The sequence below is a fragment of the Battus philenor genome, unplaced genomic scaffold (genome assembly GCF_028537555.1).
Source record: "Battus philenor isolate CCGP_79_NKW_IND1 unplaced genomic scaffold, ilBatPhil1.0.hap1 SCAF_2, whole genome shotgun sequence".
Classification (NCBI taxonomy): domain Eukaryota; kingdom Metazoa; phylum Arthropoda; class Insecta; order Lepidoptera; family Papilionidae; genus Battus; species Battus philenor.
Genome location: NW_027181682.1, coordinates 6993325 through 7017865, shown reverse-complemented (window position 1 = coordinate 7017865; position 24541 = coordinate 6993325). Strand labels below are relative to the sequence as shown.

Sequence of the window (24541 nt, the reverse complement as noted above, 5' to 3'; positions counted from 1 at the left end):
CACTTGTACACCTTATATATTCAACGCTGCGTTTGCAGGTCCACGGTTTCCTCTACAGAAGCGTAAGGCTGCAGTATCTGTTAGTTCTGCACGATATGTGGCCTGCCAATTTCCACTTTAACTTCCCAATCCGCTAGGCTTTGTTGGTTATTTTAGTCCGTCTACGGATGCCCTTTTTCCGATTCGATCTCCTAGACCAATCCCAGCATAGCTTTCTGCATAGCTCCTTGAAAAACTGAGTTTGTCAATAAGAGACCACATTTAACCTAAGAATAAATTATTTACTTGTGTGTTGTGATGCACGTATTCGGACATAACATATACATGTACAGGTTATGATGTAAATAAAAATGTTTTTTTTTAAATTAAAAACTCCTTTAAGATACTTCTAAATACGAAATTAAAATTTTAATACTCTTATCGCTTGCATCTCTGTACACGTAAATAGGTATTAATTTGCTTAATAAAAATTAAACACTTTGCATAAAATGCGGTTAATTAGTGTCAGTGCAATATTCTTTATATTTGCATAGCACGGACAATCGAAATAAACAGTCCAGTACGGTTGTGCTGCCCACGAGGATTATGGTAATGGCCTGAATGAGACATTATCATAAGCTCCGCGAATCAGAGTTTGTTCACTTTCGGAACTGTGTACACGAATCTTAAAAGTTATATAACGTTGGTAAGGAAAAAAAATGTTGTAAATTCTCTTTCCTTAATAAACAGACCTCTGTAGTTTTCATAGTGCCAATCTATTTAATCTAGCGTTTGTCTATAGAGAATAGTAAACTTTTTTTAACAAAACTAAGGCGAACAAGTATTATCTAGTCGGTAGAGGAAAGTGAGTGTGTAGTAGTAGCAGCGTGAAGCACTCCCTTAATACGTGAGCTGTCAGTCTCGCGCGTCTTTTTTTTTAGTTTTTGTGGTTCCTTCTTCAGCCATGACACAAAAAGGGGAGGACATTTATTACATATTGTTTATGAATATTATATTACAACATTTAATTATTATTTGAATAAATAAATAATATTTGTTTTTATTTATTATTGTGTATTTATTTTCCAATAATTTATGATGAAGGAAATAATCCTTAGAGAACGGTTTAAAAGTTGTAATTCCGTTTTCGCCTAATGTATTATACTTGCTTTCCGAATTCAATTTAATATGAATAACGCGTTATTAGTGTTTACAAATAATTGCTTCGTCGTCATGCTTAAAATTCGATACAACATTTAATTTTTATTCAAAGAGATTCTTGTCTAAAATGAAAATGTCACGTGCGACGTCTGGGCACAATGTATTAGAGCTTATCATTGCAACTTAATTAAGGCCGGCATTGGACCGTAACGGTCGCGTGATCTGTCTGTCTAGCTGCAAAAAATTGGCTCTGTTGTAAAAGCCACGTTGAAATATCACCTGAATTCAAGTATTTAGAAGCGAAATGAGTCAGTAAAAAGAAAATATTTAATTCATAATAAGTACATATTTAATTAATCGTTGATCTTTCTTTTTCAGACTGTCTTATATTGTTTAATATATAAGTATAATTACATAAATTGATAAATAATAATTAATAAAAACAGTAATCTCACAACGGTTCAATGAGCTATGAAGAGGGGTAAGCATAGATTTTCTTTACGAGATCGTATTAGGAATGAAGATAACTATGAACAAACGAAAATAAGCGACATAGCTCAGTAGATAGGTAAGTAGAAGTGCCAATGGGCAGGCCACAAAGCGCGCAGAACAGATGGCAGTGGGGACTTTGAGGTCTTGGAGTGGAGACCATGAACCACTAAGCACAATGCAGGACGTCCACTCACCAGGTGGCCAGATGATTTAATGAAGATCCAGACGCTGTACGGAGACTTTCCCACAGACTCTATTGGAAATTTTAGAGGGGAGGACTATGTCCAGCAATGAACGTCCTGTGGCAGAAATTATGGATAATGAAAAACATGATGTATTTGAAGTGATTTTTTTTTAATATTTTACTGTTATTGCTGTCATGGAAGCAGAAAAGCACAAGTTTCCGGTACAAATGCGTGTCGTGGTGGTTACTTCCTTTTGCAGGTGATGACCCTTTACTATTCAATTTAAGTAATATGAAGAAGCATTTTATTTAAGTAATAGTTTTAATTGAAAATTGTTCTCATCAGTTTTCCATTGTCGCTCAGCCTTGTAACTTTAGTATATTTATGCCCACGGATCACTGTCTACCAAGTTTAATTTTGATTATAGATTACTGCTGTCACTAAAATACTTAGTCCATGCAAAAATATTGTTACAAAGAGAAAGAACAATTTTTATTGTACGTAACATATACTATAACAGTGTGTTAGTTTAAAACATCAATATAAAACCATTAAAAATATGTAAAGCTTATTCGAAATGGTCTCCAATTGATGCAATATAGATATTTAAACACAAAGTAGTTATCAATAGCAGCACGCCATCTTTCTAGGTGAAAATTCTTATTTGCAAATCGTACGGATTGTTTTAGGGACTTCAAATTATCATGGAGTGAAGAGCAAGCCTTACTCTCTAAAATTGAACATTCTTGCTTATTGAAAATGGTGTTTAGATGCTTAACTACCTTCTTAAGTATAGTATCTTGATACGTTAGTGGCGATATCTTGATTCATTTTTCACAAAAATATGGCTCAGCGACTCCTTCATGTACTCTGTTGACTGTTTTTTGCTTCTATAGGAATTACAGCATTAATACGGTCATATTGTTAGTTAAAATATTGTTGAATTGTAAAAAAAATCTTTATTTTTCTAGTTAAAAAATGACCAATGCGTTCCTTATAGGCTGTAAGTTTTAAGTAATCTCTTAAAATACGCGACACGGTGCTAGGTGATATCTTCTTCACCCTATATAAAATCTTTTGCTTTCGGAAAGAATTTCTGCGAATTCTTTCCCTTACTGCTCTTATCGCCTTTTTTGTAAGATGACGACGTGGACGTCTAGATCTTTTTGTGTTACGAACAGAGGAGATTTCATTGTATTTATTAATAGCCCAGTACACACGCATTTGACTAATACTAAGGGTATGGAGAATTTTCAAAATTGTATAATATTTGGCAGGATACCTACCTAATGCAATCACAGCGATTCAATTTTCTTTATCTCACCGCTTTATTTTAATATTCCAAAATTTTTATTACATATTGATGCAAAAATAAGAAAACACAATGTAAAATCATAAAAAAGATAGATTCCAAATTCAAAAGTATTATAACATTTTGTTAATTTTTGAATATAATAGTATTAATGGCCAGACAAAGTACACATAATTTTTCTCTCGATCTTATATTGTTTTATTTAATTATACCGATAGAGATAATGATATATAATATCACTAGTATAATATCAAGTTTCCAGAAATAAAATCAGGCAAAATAATAAAAAGATATGAAAAAACGATACAAATATAAGAATCTTTTAAAATTTGTCTACATTTTATCGTTTTTGACTTAAACCCTGTAATTTTACCTAAGATTTTTATTTAATTAAATTTTTTATCATCATTAAATACGTGTTTTAAGTAATAATGTACTTAATAAGATGTAATGTATAATCAGGAATTTCGATTACGTCACGTTAACAAATGTCTGCATTAAAACGTCGAAAGGCGACTTATTGCTTTATATAAATAACCTATTGCCGACTCTGTCAGCTTTTGTGCTTTAATTAATGACTTTAGATCCCGACTGATTTATACTTCGAGAAATCATTGGATTTTGTGTCTACGATTTGTTATCTCGAAAATGGTTTCAAATATTATGACCAATTTGTCTATCTTTTAATAAATTGTGAAATGTTTATTTTATTAATAAATTTCAATGAGATTATCGATAAAATTTTTATACTATGTAAACCAAATTTACACCCCAAATAACAGCAAAAACATTTAAATGATTATGCTTTTTTTTACTTACATTTTTGCATTATCAATAGGAACTAATGAAGATGACTTAGATCTACCGTCAAATTTCAATTTGAGGGTACGTCTAAGCGTGTATCGAGTGAAAAACCAAACTAAGGTTTACTATTGGAGTAATTCATCTGGTCATTCCACAAAGCGTCTGCCCAAGAAAACGAAGTGACAGCATAGCAGGGGCCGTACAGATTCGGTGCAATATATAAGATGTAAAAACGAGGATCGACCTCGAGTTTTATTCCCAAATAGAGATTCAGGCAGTGCACCTCAGCATTCTGCCACCTTTAGTTCACGGAAAAGTAACGCCTCTGAGACAATCATCAATATTTTGTCATAAAAAATATCTATTTGTCAAAGTAGCGTTGGAACTTTTAATGTTTTAGTTTAAGATTACTAATCATTATGTTTTATAGGTGGTCATACATTATAATAGAATTTTGTTTTCTGAAAGATAAACTTATTTGTGTTAAACTTTGTATTTAAGTAATGATATGTTATCGCGTTCTACCATATATTTACGGTTATGTAAGATGGCTACGAAAATTGACAGAATTTTTTAACTGTTGGCTCGTTATTTATTAAATTCGTGACAAAAAATAACCTAAAATTTCAGTATATTTCTTATCCAAAAATTGGAAGTTAATAAAACTAATTAACGAAATGAAAAGCAACTCATTATTTAATACGTAACCGAAGCAAAATAGTGATAAATTAATACAATTTCAGTAAAGATTATATGGCCTTTATTGAAGTTTTTGAAGCGGAACTGTAATACTAATAAGAAACAAAATTAATTTTAAAGGTTTTTTTTTAATTGTGTAATCATTAGGTACAATTAAACTAATATTTTTTTAAATTATTTTTTGGGTATTTCGTAAAACGTAACAACCGCGTGGTTCAGAATTCTCAATAATAGGGACTCACAATTCGAATCACCTCACCTGCTGTATTTCGCAGGAAATAGAGAGAAATGTTTAGGTTTACCACGCGGGGCCATGATAAAATAGATGATGCCCCATTCGAGATTTCAGTCTTCGCATAGATACTAGTCTCGTCGTTTAATCATTATCTTCATTTCAGCTTAGAACATCCACTACTGGACATAGGTCATTAATTTGTAATAGGACTGTTAGGAAGCGACCTGCCCTCTGTGTTTTTTGACGACCTTCACAAGGTCGTCTGTCGACTTTGTGGATGGACGCTACACATCGCAAAGCGCAACTCCAGAACCTTAAGGCCGATATGGACTGCCTTCTGAGTTATGGCAATTACTACTAATCTAGTTACTTATTGCCATTAATATGTTTATAATATTTTTTCATTAGTAACTTTAACGTTTTTTGTATTTATGGTATGTGAAGGAAAATAACACATGGCTGCAACGTGATTGAGTTGACTATTCGTTTCATTATGTTTTTTTTTTTCATTGTTAACGCAGTCGATAGTTTTCATAGCCTTTCTCGTATATTAATTGCCGTTGTAGGAAAGGGGAAAACATTATACTGATTGGTTTTGGCTCACGTCCAACTACTTTTCTCTATCGATAGTTTATGCATTTCCTGAACGCTATCGCTTTTGCGAAGATATATCATTGTTTTTTTTTTATACACGTTTTATGCGTAGATAGCGATAGGATAAAGTAATAAAAATTTTCAACCTTTTTCATAATAAATAACTTTTGACATAACCATTTTGACATAACCAAAAAACTTGTTTAATGATATAGGTCTCTAGCTCAACCGAAAAATGTTTAATTTTTACTTTATTTTTATGTAGAAAAAAAAACAAGTATGCATACAGATAAATAATAGGATTATCCTGAAATTAAATATCATACACTGCACAACGTTTTCACGGATTACTTTTTAATTCATAGTGTAACTCCTCTATACAGTAAATACATATACAATAAAAAAAGAATTGTATTAAATGTATTATTTAAACTTTTATAATATGTTTTTAAAATATTTTTGTCCGATGAATATATCAAACTATGTATCAAAGTTAGTAAAATTAATATTATAAATTTTATTATGTTCCACTACCGCTCAATTATGGCGGCCAGCTATGTCTTTACCTATAAGAAGGAAGCTTTCTGGTACTCTATATCATAAACTAAAGCAGACAATTATAAAATTCCCTAAACTTAGTATATCACAGTAAATAATAATAAAGTAGTGCAAATATATGCCCACTGCAGTGTTCAACCTTCGAGCACACCTCGTGAGCCCATTTAGATGCAATCTGAAACCATGCACGCGAACTCATAATAAATAGTCCCCGCGATTTCATATTAACCATTGTAATAAATAACTGTGTAAAACAACTCATACTATGTTGCTTTACTGCCATAACACCACGAGATACTAAAGTTTACAATCTAAATTCCTTTTGATAGTCGATCACCGTGTCTTAAGCCAAAACGAGAGTTTAAACGGACTCTTGAACATTTTTATTCTGGAGTATTATAAACCCGTAGTTACTTTAAAAAAACAGCAACGTATTGAATAACAGAGGAGATATAATAAACTGAAAGATAATAAAATTTGTCCATTATCATCGTTTTAGTCGCAAGACCTCTGCTGGAAATAACCCCACCTGATATTTCCAATAGGATCGGTAGGAAGCGACTTGCATCTATTCTTTCGAGAAACTAAACAAGGTCACCAGTCTGCATTGTGTGCGGGCGTCCCACGCTACGCTTGCTGATACCTGGTCTCCGCTCAAGATCCTCAAGGCTTCAGTGGTCATAATTTTGCGTGCCATGTGACCAGGCCACTCCTTCTTGCAAATCTCAAACAAGCTTAAAGCCTCTAAATTGATAATAAATTCCTCTTTCACATACGATATCATATATAGTATATAATGTCATTATGGAATTAACGTAATTATCAGTTGGTAATAACCGCAACATAATTAAATTATTCTGTATTAAATTATCATTTAAACAATAATTTATTATAATATTTCGAACTGTGAATATTGGATAATTAATAATGATATTCGCACTACATATTTATTATACATTTTTTATATAGTTGAAATGGAATAGGCGTTTGTCTTCCATCTCATCTGATAGTAAGTGTATATGAAGACGAAGGTGTTACACACCTATCCAAAAGAAACCTTTTCACTCTACTCTTAAAGGCTCCTGAGTTCAACTTATTAGGAAAAGTAGACCAAAGCAGGTTGTTCCAGGTCTTGGCGACTATCACCAAAAACGAGCTATCAAATCGCTTAGGTCGACTGATCGGGTATGTCAACAACGTATGGATGAAACTTTTGCCTGCGCCTAGTAGCCCGACAAAGGAATGGAGATGGCTCAATCAGATCAAAAAGAGCTTTCGAGCACTCTCCAAAGTGTATCCTATATAAAACCGATAAACTGGCAACTTGACGACGATGCTCAAGGGTGTGTAGGCTGCTGTTTGAGAATTGGTAGTTCAATTGATAATCCAAAGTCGTGTATTAGGAACAATTAATATTAATAAATTTAATAAGGTTCTAAAAATTGTCTTGGTTAAAAAATAAAAACAATTCATAATTATTGTCATCATTGCCGTCTAAGAACGTTTACTACCGTACATAAGCCTCCATCAAAGATTTCCAGTGGGACCGGTAGGAGAGGACATTAATCCAGCGTCTACCACCGGCTTTGACGCTGTCGTATGTCCACTTTATTCAAAAACAATTAAATTAGTATACTACCATTAGTAGTTATTAATGATCGTGTAATATTCCGTGTTAGATATAAAAAGTGGTTTTAATTCAATTTTAATTATTAGTTTAGCAGAAATTACCTAAGTTTGTAGATAATTTAGATCAAGTTAACATCAAACATCTTCAACACTTGAATTATTTGAAAAAATTGACCATTTTTAAGAAATCTTCGACTAAAAATTTATTTGAAAGTGCATTAGATTGGGGCGGCTACAATGTATATCAATCGTCTTGCCGCATCTTGTTAAGTGTTGGCTCGCAGCCCGGGAACGAATTGAACTTTCCATTCTGTTCACATACTTACTATTGGATTCACACAGTGAATTTTCGATCAATTTATATTTAAGTTTATTTGACCTGAAATAACTCAAGAAGGAATAAAAAAAAATATAATTAATATCAGCATATATAATACCAATACCTTAGATAAATTTTCAAATTTTACTCAACTTTTGAAAAACCAAATACAACATAATGAACCTATAACAATTAATTGTATTTTTTATTTTTATGCATACGTTAAAGACATATTTTTTACACAATATTTGTTCAGTGCCATAAAGTCAAAAGACAAAAAAGCTACTTTCGGTTAAGAAATAAAATAGGCATCTATAAAGGTCCAACGATAATTAGACATTTGTTTAGTTATTCATGAATGTTATCCTATTTCTGACGCATTTTTGAAAAAGTAAGAAAGTAAGATCGATATTAGCTTTTCATGATCATCATTTCAGCTTGCATCCAGCATCTCGGTCAGACGACTGATCTTACACTGATTACTCTTGACAGATGAATCTTACGCTCACTTCCGGTCGCCGGTTGCCGGTCAGTGGTCACCACTTCAGAATTTTATGATTCCAGTGGTAATGAGTTCTGATCGCTATGTGGTCTACGCACTTCCGTTTCAATTTTCCAATCCGCAGGGCAAATTCGTTCTTCAACAGATTTCTTCTTGTTTGTTTTTAGTTGGACTTTAATATCCTTTAAACAGAACGTACTCTTGTTTGTAATAGAAACAGAGATGAGTGTGCCATAAAATTGCATCTTTTTCAATTTAAATCTCTTCAGAATTGCGCTTATCAAGTTATGAACGTATTTAATTACACATTTTTATTGTTAATACAATCCCGATAAAAACATTTTGTTAAAAAAAAATATCTTTACTTATTTCTAAAAAATATAAATAATGGAAATTAAAGCCACGTTATCAGGTATTTAAGTTTTTATTTCGTGACTACAATAAATATTATCATCAATCCAAGTCAAGGGAGGTCAATTGCAAGCCGGATGCTTCGCGTGCTTCATTAGATTTGTAATCAGTACTGGACAGTGCCGTGAAGTTCGAAAGGTTAACCTACGACCTCCTTTTTTTATATCCTTTTACGAATACGCACGTAATTTTTTATGCTATGACAACTAATTAGATAAATATTACTTTACTTTTGGAAACTAAAATTAGAATTTAAGTTGCGTGTCAATTTTTGTGTAGATTTATATAAGTTTAACATATTTGCACAAATTCATTATCACCATCATCTTTCAGCGATAAGGCATCTACTACTGGACATAAGGCTCTTCCGTAAATTTATAATATACTGTTTAGAAGCGGCCTGCATCCAGTGGTCTGCTCCTGTACTAGGACCGACAAATTGCTTCTTGACAATTATAGATGAAATCTATTTTATTAATGTACTTCGTTCTGTCCTCTTCTGTCAACAATCTACAATGGAACTTTTTCAATATTTTAGAGCTCTTTTAAGTGTAAGGTGAGAATGTTTAGGTAAATGAAAGGAACAGGTGATTGCAGTGAGCGTCTAAAATTATAAAGAAACTCTCAAGATTCAGATAAATAAACGCAAAAAATCCTAGACATAAACAGGAATAATTAACGTAAGAGCGAGAGAAGGCGTCCTCACTGTGTGAACGACAAGTGCATGCAAACGCTACGTAACTCGTTATATATTACAAATAAGTTCTGAATTTTGTGGTATTTACTCTGGATAGCGATTAGAGTATAGTATTTAGTCAGCAAGTTATCGGCATAGGTGCCTTTAAATTCTTGAAAGCAAGTGTATTTATCTTTTATTATTGAAAACTTGGTGTTTTAACATGTTTTAAAAGTATCATTTCTATTCCCAAATACTTCATCATACAAACATCTTAGCTTAGAGTAAATTAGTCAAGTGTGCGATCCAAGTAACAATTTTGTATTCTAATGTGTTCATGTGATGTATGATTTATGGATAATCCTTTAAGGGTTGCAACGGTTATTACACGTGTTTAAGGAAATTAGTGGGTAATAACCCTTCAAACTAAACAATGCTGCCGACCGTTATGTTTTCGTGGGATATTTGACTGTGTAATGGAGCGCAGCTTGATGGCTCTTGGGCAGTTAAATAAGGTTAGAAAAATAAGAAATAAAACGCAACAGTGAACGATTATGAAAATTTTATTTATTCAAAGAAACTTTACAATAACATAATAATTTCGGATATTACAAATTAATATCAATCTATACAACACTAACAGCCGAATACTCAAACGTTATTAAAAATCTAAGTAAAATTTAATTTATCACTCATTTCTCCGTCGAACGTAATAATGTTACATGTGAAATCGTCGTAAGCAAATAAAACAATGTTTTAGTATTCGGCCGTAATAATCTTAAACAAGACAAGATTCGTAACACTGATCAACAACAACGTAGAGCATAATCTCTAAACCCATCCACCGATGCGCTATTGAATATAATAAGATTAACTCAGATATTTCAAATTTAACTTAACATGTAATAGCCTTGACATATTAAAAAGTTACAATTAAATCTTGAAAATACAGACCATCAATTGTACAATATTATATTCAATAACGCGCATACGTCAATCTAATGGCTAAGGAACAATCCGCCATATTCTAAAATCAGCGGCCACTACACCACGACCCAACTGTACTCAACTTTATTTGATGTTCTGTTTATTGTTTAAATTATTAATAGGAGATATCTTGAATGTATACAATCAAGAAAATAATATTTACAAATTAAATATCAATTAACGTGTCTTTACTAATTTCTCATTAGTGTATTGTTTAAATATTAAATGATCATCGATATCCCGTACGTAATAAAAATCTAAATTTAACTGTATCAGAGCTCCATAATGTGTTTCTTTTTTGTATTTTTTCTAAATTCAAATAGAATGTGTATATATCTGATGATGTTTAAGTTTTTGCCGAGTACAGTCCAGCGAAAGTGAACGATTCTAAAGACACAACATTGCTGATTCACATTTATAGACTATCCATCATTTAAAATCAAACTAGGGAATTCTTAACTAACATTTTGAATATTCAAAGTGAACACTAGGAAATTAACTCATTAAATCCAATGACCAGTTGACCAAACTTGGATTAAAGAAATAATTGACACAGTGATCACATATATTATGATTATCGATCGAATAATAAATTTACATCAATGTGGTTTAGAAGCTTTCGATATAATGGAAGACTAAATTACTACATACCTCTTAGGAAACGAACGTAAATTTATAGAAGAAGAAGCGTGCAAACAATTCCGTTAGAGTATTTTCTTGATAAAAATTAACAACAATCTGTATATTATCAATTTATCACTATATCTACACGAATTTAATTGGTGTCTTCTGGAGAACATCATTAACAACGTACAACCCCTCGCAGGTGTTTGAATCGTATTAAAATTCAATTTGACGAGGACGCTTGTTGTATTTAGAGCGAATACCGCTCGTGACGAGTATGGTATTCGCTTACAACGCGCTAATTACACATACCCGCTTGCCGCACTTCTCGGCGACGTGCTATCAATATGAATTATTGTATGTATAACTAGGGAACAATAGCTAAAGAAATTAATAAGTATAACATGATGTAAAATTTAAAGCACCCGGTTTCCGAACTCTCTCGTTTTGTAATAACTATAAAATCTCAATTTTTATTTGTGATGTACATGTAGCCCATAATATATTGTCCATGTTTTGTTTTTCATATTTATTTGAAGAACAAAGCAATATATTAACGATGGAAGAATTTTTAAATATGTAAATTAATATTACCTTGTTTGATTTAATTTTAATGGTTACAACGAATTCAATTCGACTAAGACCTACGCAATATCTGATGGAGATATTATATTTACCCAATAAAATACAATATTTTTTAAAATTACGCAATAGAAGAATCACAGCATCCTTAAGACCATAATGTTATTTCAAATAAATTTCATCGACGTATCGTAGGTAATTGTAAAATTTAGACCAAATTGGCAGTCTTCACAAACATGGAATGTACGATATGCGACTACATAGGTATCCGTTTAACAAATCCACTTAACCAATATCAGTAGACGTCTATCTCTACACAACAACAGATTACCTACTTATTTCTCAGATATAGAGCGACCAGCAAAGGTGATGTCTTCCGTAACCGATTTATAATTGCTTTTCATTTTGTTTTATCGGCCTTTGTGTTTGTATGCTTTATTATTGAATTCTAAGTTTAACAAATGAAAAATATTAATTTCAAAACTTATTCCAGTGTACTTCCGTATGAGATGGTAAAAGATTTTGATACCTACTGTAAATTTGATATAATATGTAATTTATGCCATTATACATTGCGTTTGAAAAAAAATATAAATTTTATAAAATTTGCCTTCGCGTTTACCAATATGTTGAAGCTAAAAAAAATTGTCAATATTATTTGAAAAATGAGACGCTAGTAATCCTCTCTCTTTTTAAAAACTTTTAATTAATTCCTCTTTCTTTTTAAAAACTTTTAATTTTTTTTAAATGATGAGTGTAACTAAGATGTATCTTTCATATGAGATGTGCTTGATTTATGTCATGGATTGGCTTTCAGTACTGTGAGCTTTCCTGTTTTAACAGTTTCAATCTCAGGCTGTAGTGGTTTCATTTGCAACTAAACTTTGGGGTTATTGCTGACGTTAAATAGCAATCTTATTAGTTAGTTTAATAGTAATGTTGAGATGATGGCAAAGCTGCTACGGTTAAGGGATGATCAAGGTCACTTCATTTCTAAAAATTACAATTAATCGCTATAATAAGACTTTAAATCGGTCTTTATAACTTGTATTTTAAGGGTACCTTATTTACATTCTTCCATGAGGTATTTGAACAGCGCTATATATTATTATATCTTAACTGATTATCAACATTTACCTGTAAATGATAATTAAATAAATATCTACATTGAAAAGGCCTTGTAAGTTTTCCTAAGTGTTAAGCTCTTTTTTGCGTATTCACACAATCTAGATAAATAACGGATGTAACTTAATTATAAATATGAATAAAGATTTAAAGTTAAAAATGAAGAAGAATTCGTTTTTTTAAAATGGTTCCTAATTAGAGAAGGTTATGTAAGAATTTCATAGAGAGTTACGTAGAAAACTCTAAAAGCTTCACATGTAAAAAGTGGCAGTAGAAAAAATGGTATTAGTAAAAGCTTAGGAGAAAAAGCTCGAAACTCTATTCTTCAAAGTGATAACAATATGTATAATAACATGTTTTTATATATATATTAAACATTTATATATTTTACTAAACTGCATATTGACTAGCTTGTTGGATAAACTGTGAAAGTGTTTTTATAATTTCACAAAACGTTCACCCAAATGTAATTGTTTCCTATTGTCTTACAATAAGACCAGTATAGTATAGTATAGTACGATAGTTTAGGCGAAGTACGAGTACGCTAAGCATGGTGTGATGGATATAATGTTTAAAGAACTTTAAAAAGTCTGTTAATTTGTTATTGACCTTATTCTACATGTTATTGGAAGATAAATGATTGTTAGTGTATAATGTTGTTATTTTTTACTGCAAATCATTACATAAATAATAACTATATGACATCATTAGATTATCTATTTCTAATCACAATTAGGCTTTTATACATAATGTAGCTAAGACTATTTTAATATTTTCATAAAATAAATACGTAAACATTTTAAATCAACTGGAACACATTTAATTAAAGCACTATTTTCTATATACATATTTACAAATAAAGACATGATCATAATAAATTTGATAACTTCGTATGTTATTCTTATCTGTCTGGCGGAGGCAACTTTGTGTCTTCTGGATCAAGAGATAAGCATTCGCGAAGGAAATCTTCCATTGAACGATACACATGTTCTATGACGCCTTTTAAATCGTGCCCTTCATCAGCATATGCCTAGAAAAAGTTTAAACTTATTTTTAATGCGTATTAACAAGAGAATGACAACGAAAACTGACTGGTTTAGTTATACGAATATACAATTAAGTGAGGATAAGGATTTGAGAAGAAAGAATTGTTGCTAAACAATTAAATCTTGTAACAGATATTACCTGATATCTAAAGAGTACGCCTGCATCAGTAAGTGCTCTCGCCAGTTGCAGAGCGTGAGGATACGGTGCACTCATATCAGCCATGCCATGGACCAAGTAAAGGGCATGCGCAGGAACATGGTGTGCACGCTGTGAAGCATCTGCTTCCACATATCCTTTGTAATTGATAGACGGCTGACCCAGAATACGCTCCGTGAATGCTGCGTCTAAAAAGTTAGTTGTAAGTTGTAGATTAAAAGCTTAAATATCAAAGTAAATCCACGAATCTGTTATCACGTGATGAAACACATTGCAGTGAGTTAATGTAAGGACCCGAGGTTCCAGTAAGGGCTTGAGGTAAGTTTTCTATGGAAGCCTTAGCTTAAGTTACTGTTAAAATTACCTAGGCTAAGCTCTGAAGATAAATAAATAAAACTTATATCTAAGAAGAATAAATTTGCAAATAGTGTAAAATTTTTCATCATCATCAATTCAGCTGTTGGACGTCCACAGCTGGACATGAACTTCCCCTAAAGATTTTTAACAGGCAGACCTGCTGAAAATCTTTCATCCAGCCTCTTCTGACAAACTTAAGTATGTCGCCTGTTAATCTTTTGTGTGGACGTCCGTCGCTGTTCTTGTCGATTCGTGATCTCTATTCCAGAACCTTAGGCCAGCGGGAGTGTAACCTGCCCACTGGCATATTTTTATATAGTTCAGATTATATACTTTGTTGCTCACCTCAAAGGTAATAAGAGTGTTTATGAAAATAACTATTGCTTACTGTAATAGAGCCAGTCTGTGATTGGTGATACAGCGATACCACATTTTAAAGTGGACTGCTGTGAGCCTAGAAGCATCGCTGTAACGTAACCACCATAGCCCCATCCCCACACAGCCACTCGAGTTACATCGAGGAATTTAAATGTTTCTAATAAATATCTGAAATGGAATAGTAAAAAAATAGAAAATAAAATTTTTGAAAACATACATAATCAAAGTTCATTCATTAATGATGAAAAAAATTAATAGCTATTTGATTTTTGATTAAAATTTACTAAACAGACGCCGGGAACTGACTGTATAAAGATAATACGGCAAAAATACTGCACCTAATAACAGCCAACTGATCAGCAACTTCCACTCCACCAAGACGACCACGTAAAAGCGCTCGTGGCAACCCCCTTGCGCCAGCTACGTCCAATTTAACGTAAACCACGTCGTTACGAGACGACATGTACGATCCCCAGTCCACAAGAAACTCATCTGTTACTTGCTGACTGCCTGGTCTACCGTCACTGAAAATTATATTTATAACATTGGAGAGACGAGATCTATATAAATAATTTGTTTTTTAAATAAGAATAATAACATTAAATAAAACATACACATGAACAAGGACTGGAAATGCAGCATCACGAAGTTCCTCTCTCCAAGATGGTGGCAAAAGTAGTTGGACGCGGGCTTTGGACCCACTACTTAACTGTACATCAAAGGACCGCCGCGTTGGCAAAGCTAGCTCTCTAAGTCGAACGGATCTAATTGAAAGAAAAAGGTGTTAGTACATTTTTAAACTATTTCACAAATATTATTATGTTCTTGAATAAACCTAAGGTTTAACTAGTATTTATATATAGTATGTAACACTTACCTATAAGGCCTCGTATCATATAATATTCTTTCTAATTTATGAGTTTTGGCATTATGCAATCCAGCAAGTGGCGGCCCAGGTCCGCCACATTCTAAAACGTAGTGCGTTATGCCAATTTTGGGTTTAGGGGGTGAAAACGTAGCTCTCCAGAATGAGCAATTGGCATAGTGAAGCCGAGCCGGCCACACTGCCAACTCACACGTTAGGCAACGTGGTTCTTCACGCTCAGCTCGGGCTTTGACTGAGTTGCTTCCACCCCCGTACCCTGGATCGCGGACCACGTAAACCTGCCGCTGACCTGGTCTATCGGCACTACCTAAATTATAAAAGTTCCTTATATATCATTTCATCAAAGAAAACCTTAAAATGTCTGTCCCAATCAAAAGTTAAAAATGTACCACACACTTGTCTGACTTCTACAAAGTCACGTGCAGTCGGATCCGTCTACAAATAATGTATTGTAGAGTAAGCAATGAAGCTAAAAGGATGAGGTTAGTAAACAAGACAAATTTATGATTTATTTTGAAAAGAAACACTCAATTGCAACTAATACAAATACTTAATTTGATTTGCCTCGTTGATCATATTGGATTGCAGTTTACTTATGTTTAACCTTTCTCTGTCTAAACCTTTAATAAAAAACATAAAATAAAATTTTACAATGACTATCGTAAATTTTAATCTAGCACATTAATATTGCGGTTAAACGTGATTGAATTATTTACCTAAATAATAAACCAGGTTGTTTATCTGGTCCCACGCAAGAATTTCAGCTACCTCTACTTTGCCGTGAGATAGTACTGCTATACGTTGGCGCAACACGTCAACATGTTTGATATGCGTATAATATTGGCCCCCGCCCTCTTGAACGGCTGCTAAAAGTAAAAAGGCACTACCATCTTCTGAGTAGACAGGTTTTTGGTGTACTTCGAGCCACGGTTCGTCTGTTGCCTTTTCCGAATGTGTCTAAAAAAGAAAAAAGTCAGTGTTACTTGTCTTAATTGATAATAAGTAAAAAAGAAAGTAAGATTAAAGCATTAGATGCTTTCGTATTCAATTAATTCAAGAAGTTCTAAATTTTGACAATTATAGCGAAACATATATTCCTGATAACCTCTGATATACTAGTAATTAACGTCGAATACTGCGATAATAGGCGCTTTAACTCTAAAATTACAAGATCACTCATGAAATTACCTCTGTGCATGTCCAGTTAGGCGCATAGCAACTACTGTATACTGTTAGATTTTGAGCGCGGCTCATCCAAACAACTCCTACATGCGAATTATCTTTGCCCACCCATTGGGCTGATATGAGATAGTATTCCCTAAAAATAAATAAATATCAATAGAAATTAAATTATTTTTTTTAATAAAAGACTAAAAACAAAAACATACATTCCATCTAATGTACTGGGAGGTTTAACTTCCCACCGTGGCGGAGACGTCGTATTTTGAACACTTACTATCCATAACTTAACTTTCGGTATTGAGCTACCAGGCTGCAAATAATAAGGAGCAAAATATAGTGTTAAATTGATTAAAATAACTCATACAGGGTTTAAAAATGAATTGTCTTACCGTGGGGTATCTAACTGTCATGTGATCTGGGAAAACGGTATGAATACTATTATTAAGCGCAGGTAACAGAAAACCAGATCTCGTTGCACCTGATCCCCCGATTCCTTCCGATATTCTAGGAAATTGTAGCTCGGGAACCATCGTGTCGTTGTATTGCACGTACATAACCAGAGTGCCATCCGATGATCCCCATGTCGCCGACGCTGTTTTTGTCACCTCCTCTGCTCGCATTAACATTATGTTAATTGATAGTTTATCGAATAAATATTTGAATTCATACTTAAAAAGCTTCATTGAATAAAAAACAATACCCTGATAGAGCCAGTCTGAGACACCGTTGTAAACACTTCCAGATCGTGCATCAGTAGTGAGACGTAGGATAGGAGCACGGCGAGCCGGCGGCCCGGGTCGAGCCAACACCTCGTTATCCGCTGCCAATAACAAGGCACCGTTTGCACCCAACCAAGCAGCGTGCTGCCATTCCCAGCTGCTTTGTCCCTCACCGAACAGCGGAATGTGGTGGCTGAATTCAAAAGACTAAAGTTAATAATCGTCCAACAAAAAATTAAACTATGCGTAACAAATGAACTCTTTACGTTGATATTACAATAGATGATATCGAAAATATTATTACAAGAGGTTGAAAAAATTACGCAGGTGCCGTTGATCGCACTTTTTACTACGAGTATATTAAATAGGTACAGATAATGAATAAAATAAAATATTGTTATTAATGTATTATCAGTATTTCTTTATGGAATGGAAATAATGAGATTATTCCGTTTTTAATAAACAAATAATGAAAAAATGAAAATATTAATATCTCACTCATTTGTGACGTCATAAACGGTATAGTACGCTGTAAAAGTTCGCCGGTAAACCTGAAAACAAGAATATATTTTATTTCTTTGAAGTCGAAGAAAAATACAGTTATCGGTTAGTTATTGGTTTGGTGACACTAAAAGTTTCTAAAATACCACAAAGTTAATTATCAACTTATAAACGATTTGTTTTTCAAAATAGTCTGCTTGACAATATATGCATCGCTGCATCCTGTAAAAACATTGTGGACCTATTTCTCTTTCGGAGTCTTTACTAGGGTGTTTTCGACAGCGCTTTTTCTGCGTCTTGAAACCGTATTGCTTGAGAATCTATTTTTACTTTTACAAATTTATTTCCATTATTTAGACTCTATTATTGATATCGCACAATTTCGATTTCAGATTCGGTATCTTCTGTAGGAAAAGTTGGAGCATCATCACCAAACGATAACCGAAGTATTTTCTGGTTTTGTTGACTGAAGTTGCAATGAAATTGTTTAAAAAACTTGTAACGAAAAATTTCACGTCTTAAATTCATAACGACGCGACAGAAATATGTAATTTGTTCTAAAAAAGATTAGAAAAGTATGTTAACAAATATTTAAAATATATATTACTTTTAAACCAGCCAGTTTTTAAAACCATCAGTTTTTCAACACAAATTTCGTTTTCCATCAGATATGGATATCACTGACATGTGGTTTCAACAGACCGGTACCACATGTCACTCAACTACCGAAACAATAAATTTATTGCAAGCCAAATTTCCCGATCGTATTTCAAGTAAATCTGCTGTTAATTAGCCGCCCGGATTATACGATTCAACACAACTGGATTGGGGTATGGTAAAATTAGAGTTTATACAGAGCCAATTAAATTGTTTGCCGTTTTCATAGACAAAATCCGTGATTAGGATAATGAACTCGTCAAAACTTTGACTTAAAAATCATGTGTCGTGGTGCACGTCTCTGAAAATTTACACACAAGTTAAATGATATTCGTATAAATTCTTAGTTTGCACTAAAAAAACTGAGTTTTTAAAAAAATGATTTATTAAATAAACGAAGGGATTAAATACCTCTTTGATATTGTGTTGGAATAGGACATGACGTAGGTTTGGAGAGCACTGATAACCGCGTACGTTTAGTTGCCTCTGTAACAATTAGATTATTTGAAATAATTGCTATAAATTAAACAAAATAAAAGTTGAAAAAATATTTTGATCACTATAAAAATGTAAAAAAGGTAAAAAACACTTACGTTTATTTATTATCATTCTTTATTTATACCGAGAAATTAAAAGTTGAAATGTTAATTATATGTAGTCTTATGAAACATTTGAAAAGGAATGAAATAGGATAGATAAAGAAAAAGTGTGTTTTAATTGAGAGCACTTACGAGAGTGTGATTGGTGACCAGAACGGTGAGAGTGTTGTTGAATGTGTTCAACGCCAGTAGACTTCCGTCGTCGGCCTGGTAGACGAGCTGATGCGAGCTCACCCACGTTGTAGGCAACCTTTCCCCTGTTAAGTCGCCTCGCAAAAATTCGTCCAGACGCATACGACGTCCGGACCAGTACAGCAACTCGTCTACATACCTATATAAAATTAATAACAGACGTGCAGTATAAATAAAATAAGGACTGATAAATATTAACAAAGGAGTTTATATTATAATTTAATTATACATTAAAATTTTTCACGCAACTATATTAATTTTATATAATTTTATAACACATATTTATGAATATAATAATAAAAATTATTTTAATTGAGTTATAAATATGAATTTAAGCTTTTAACATTCAATTAACCTCATATCCAGATATTAAAGCACTTTTGAATATTCAGTTAATAAATAATATTGTATTGAGATGAGAGATTAAGTGTGCTTCTCCTAAAATAGAGGTTTAATTTATATTAATCGTGCCTTAATTCCTGGTAAAATTAACTTTTGCACACCGTGAATGGGAATAGATATAAAAGCATTAATAAAACTGAGTGTAGATAATAAACGTAGAGTAGTTTAATTTATAAATACGAATCGTTATACTTACCCTAGTAAATAAATAGCTGTGACTATTCCAGCGATCACAAAACTTATGACCATCAAAGAAAATATGATGCTTCTCCAATTGTGGCCGTCTCCAGGGTAAAGGTCCTTTGATAATGGAAGTAAAAAGTATACAGATGAGTTAACTTTACAATATCGAAACAAGCAGAATATTACACAACAAGAATCCTAAAATATAAAGTTAAATTATTTGAGATTAATTAAAACCAATCAAATGCCGACGGTAACAAACGTTTCAGGAATTTTTTGACCACTAAGTGTGGAAACATCCTTATTAAGGTCAGAAGACTATATGAAATACAACCGGTCCAATTGAAAATCTATCTAGAGGCCTATGACTAGCTACCACAGAAATGATGAAATGATGATTATGGTGATGATGGACTTTCTTCTTGTGTATATTTTTAAATTAATAAGTTACTAATACATCCATTATTTCTTTTCTAGTTCTAAGCCTTTTAATAAATCGCAACTAATTTGAAACTCGGCAAAAGTTCTGACGGTGGCATATTTTTAAAAAGTAATCACTGAACCGTGAGATGAGTATTTTGTTTTATTGAACTAAAAAGGACACAGATTTATTTTTGTTTAATGCAGAGATAACTTTGACATGTGCTAAGATTGTTTTGTTTCGGTTGGAGGATTAGCGAAAGAAATTACTATATTTAAATTATTCACTACTGTAAGTTTCGACTTTACAAAGTAGTGGTTAATTTTTAAATATCCATTTGTTAACTTAAAATGGTGAGAGTAAGGTTTTATACTCGTTTATTTTAAATTCTATTGTATTTTTTACTCGCAGCTCTCTTAATACAGAAAAATATTTCCAAGCTGTTGATGCCGCTTTAACAAACTTTTGAAATATTATATATAAAACAAAGTATAAAAAGTATGTAACTTAAATAAAGGTAAAATAAGTTTATTAAGTACTGATAGTCTATTATAAGATACTTGTTAAACTCGTATTATCGGAAATAAAAAATGTTGTTGTATAGTAACCTCTTCTTTGGCGGACTTGGGGTCGGCGACCTGCAGCGTCTCGTCGGGCGGGAGGCGCCAGGAACCTCCACCGCCGCCGCCGCCGCCCGAGCGGTCCGTGTGGCCGGTGGCGTGCATGCGCCGCCGCCGCCGCCGCTGCTGCGCGCGCACCCGCCACCGCGCCGAGCTACGCGCCCGCCTTCGCGCCCTCCCCCGCGCCCGCCTCCGCGCACGCGCACGCCTCGGACTTAATGGCCGCTCGCTTGCGGCGCACGCGTGCGCCACGCCGCATCACTGCCGAACAAACAATTGCATTAACTTGTGAGTAAATAAATAATAAATTAAACCTTAAAATAAATATGGACAAGACGAAGTCAATGTTTAATGTCCTTATCATGCGTACTCAAGTAGTTATCGGAGGTGCTACGTTCAAAGTTGTACACGGTTACATACACCTCGGATAAACCGTCCTGTTTGGTAAGTCTAACTCGAGAAGGAGATCACTAGCTACGAAACATCTTCTCGTCCAGACTAACGCAACGTATGACGACGAAGGTCTTTGGTCACTTTATGCCAGTAATGACTTATGGATCCGAGAAGTGGACGTTTACGGTGGGCTTATAGGAAGGCTCAAAGTCTCTCAGATCAAATGGGGAGAACTACGCTGCAGTTGCAGTTGCAGTTTTGCTCCAAAATCGAATCAGAAATGAAGAGATCCGCAGAAGAACCATGGTTATCGACTGAAGAATTTCTCGTCTGAAGTAGCAGTGAGCAGGTCACATCGTTTGTGCAGCCGATGGTCGTTGGGGCCGAATGGTTCTCGAGTGACCACCACGAGCTAGTAAACATAGCGTGCAGCTCAAGACGGGACGTCGTAGCGACTATGGAAAAGGGATGTTGCAGTCTGCATTTATCGGTTGACGAAAAAGAAAAAGGACTTTTTGAAATTATATACAAATCTTGTTTTTTTGGATTTAGTGCGTATTGTGGTTGCCTGTCATTAAAATTGCAATTTGTCCTGTAGCTTTTTAATTGCTTTGTAAATAAAAAGCGTGTAATATTGTCAATTTTATTATTCATTATTAATAAAAAAAATTGCGGGGAAACCAATAAAATATTTTTTTACATATAATATGTTTACTATGATAACATTTAAATGCTTTTTTTTATTGAGTCCTTATTAAATCGCTATGTACTAAATTTGTTATAGAATACAAAAATCAGGTTCATTTTCAGGAAAAAAAAACGAATATCAAATATTGGTATTCTTGTTCCAGATTTTCTATATTCTTAAATCACAATATCTCTAAAACCACAGGGCTGAGAGCCTCTAAAATTTCTTAAAAAACTCCTTAAACCAAGTAGAGGTAAGCTAAGAACAGATTTTATGAAATTCAACCAGCAAGGGGGTTGAGAGATATAATTTTCAAAGTGAGTTTTATTTCTTTTAAAACAAAGTGAAGTAGCAAGTTTTAAAAATAAAATACGAATTTGTCTTTAGCACAGTTGCAGTCTTGAATACTTAACACAGAATTGCAGTATTGCTTCTCCTGTCCAGGTCCAGCCCAATTTTTAATAATATTTTAAGTAAAAGCCTTCGAAAAAATATTTGAAGTTGTTATGAAAAAAAGACGAAAATTTTTATTATTTTTAAATTTCCATCAATATCTTAAAAATGTATTTTTCTAGTGTACATAATAATACCCGTCCCGCGCTGGCTTCGCTTGGCTGGCACTGCTTTTTATGGTTGTAATTACATAAAATCCATTCTTAGTAGTTTTTCACATGTCAAAAATATTTTCAGTCCAAGATTTATGCTTCTTGCGGTTGAAATGTCGTTAAATCTTAGATGATCTTTAGAACTTAAAAGTTTTAAAAAATCGATTGAAATTAAAATTAAATGTTTTAATGTAAATTACCAAGACTTCATGTTTTAATTTTTTTATATCACTGCATACAAAAAACAAAAAAATGTTACTACAGATCTAGTATCGTTTACAAATTTATAGGAATTAAAACAATTTGTTACAATAGATCTTCATTAAAGTTATCTTGATCACTCATATGTTTAATTACATTTCGTTGCATTTTAATACGATGCCTGTTAATAGTTCAGACAGTACTTCTGGGAAAGCGAGAAACAGATTGGTTTTGGATAAGATCCAACTTTTTCTGGTACTTCAATCAGTTTTTACATTCGTTTCACGTCATTTTTACGACTCTATAAAACTGCTGTCTCGAGACGATTTCGAGATTAATGTATCTTTTATAGTTAAAATATTTAGATCTGGACAACCAATTCCACACATGAGTTAGCGTTCCGAAAAACGATCATGGTTGTAATGAATACGTCAACCAAAAATACTAACAATACATATTTCTATACAATGCAAATCTATTTGATTTTTTTAACTATTTACATATATAACAATTACCGAACAAAAACACATTTATTTCTTTTTTAATTGCCACACTGACGACAAACTCGTATATTATCTACTAATTTCTATCCAGCGCGTCCTGACCAACGTCACATTTTAGGTGAAGAGAGAATAATAGTCTTGCCGACAGACCTAAAATGACAGCGTTGAAAGTCGTCACAGCGAGCCACTCATGCACTACGCAACTACAGATTCCCTTCGTGATAATATTCACAGAGGCGTGTTAATGTATTATGCCATGTAACTTTCTCTATACAAATATTCCGTAAAAACATCCGACCTGGAATAGCTAAATGGTTTAATTCGCCTGAGTCATTCATTTTAGTAAGGATACATACCTTACTTTATTCCTAAAGCGAACTCTAATCCTTCTAATACTTTCCGAAACATGAAAACGACAATGAAGCAGTTTCGCATCAGTCATTTGTCTTCTACGTTTATCTATAAGAAAACATTTATACGATGACCTATTACATGATATTTTAAATTAAGCGACACCTTTGATAGGTATTTCGTTTACACTTGAAATTGGTAATGCGATACTGGTAACATGCGGACGTTTGATGTCACAGTGGTTACGTTGCGCAGGACATGTCAGACGTATCACATTAAGTGAGCCGCTTGTTGCGGTCTATTTCGTAATTAACAAAGAAGTAACGTGCTATCGAAGAATATTATAGCACAACAGTTTTAATTTTATAAAATACGGAATTTGTATGTATGTTAATTAATTTCTTCCTTTCGTTTGTTTTCTTTTCATCCTACGTAACAATATTTATTTTCATTAAGTCTAGTCCGGTAGAAAGTACACTGGAAAGAAATAATAAATGTCTTTGTTTCACAAACTATTGAATCAACCTAAGTCAATTTGTGAGTAGTTATTCAATATTTGTACAGTTCACAATGATTGCAGGGTCCTATTGAGAGAATACAAAATTACAGCTATACAGAGAAAGTCC

At 33.1% G+C, this 24541-nt stretch overlaps 1 protein-coding gene across 1 annotated transcript; it reads right to left on the bottom strand.

The window, feature by feature from the left end:
• Positions 1-13669: 13669 nt before the first annotated feature.
• LOC137922260 (inactive dipeptidyl peptidase 10) lies at positions 13670-21279 on the bottom strand. The gene is made up of 17 exons (XM_068765222.1): positions 21163-21279; positions 20147-20250; positions 19489-19687; positions 19169-19243; positions 18098-18150; positions 17581-17792; positions 17270-17490; positions 17087-17190; positions 16887-17016; positions 16415-16655; positions 16249-16318; positions 15690-16001; positions 15427-15576; positions 15151-15336; positions 14823-14980; positions 14060-14265; positions 13670-13904 (listed from the first exon to the last, which is right to left on the bottom strand). Exons 1-17 carry the CDS (start codon positions 21277-21279, stop codon positions 13776-13778), a joined length of 2667 nt encoding a protein of 888 aa, XP_068621323.1. The 3' UTR covers positions 13670-13775.
• Positions 21280-24541: the final 3262 nt, after the last annotated feature.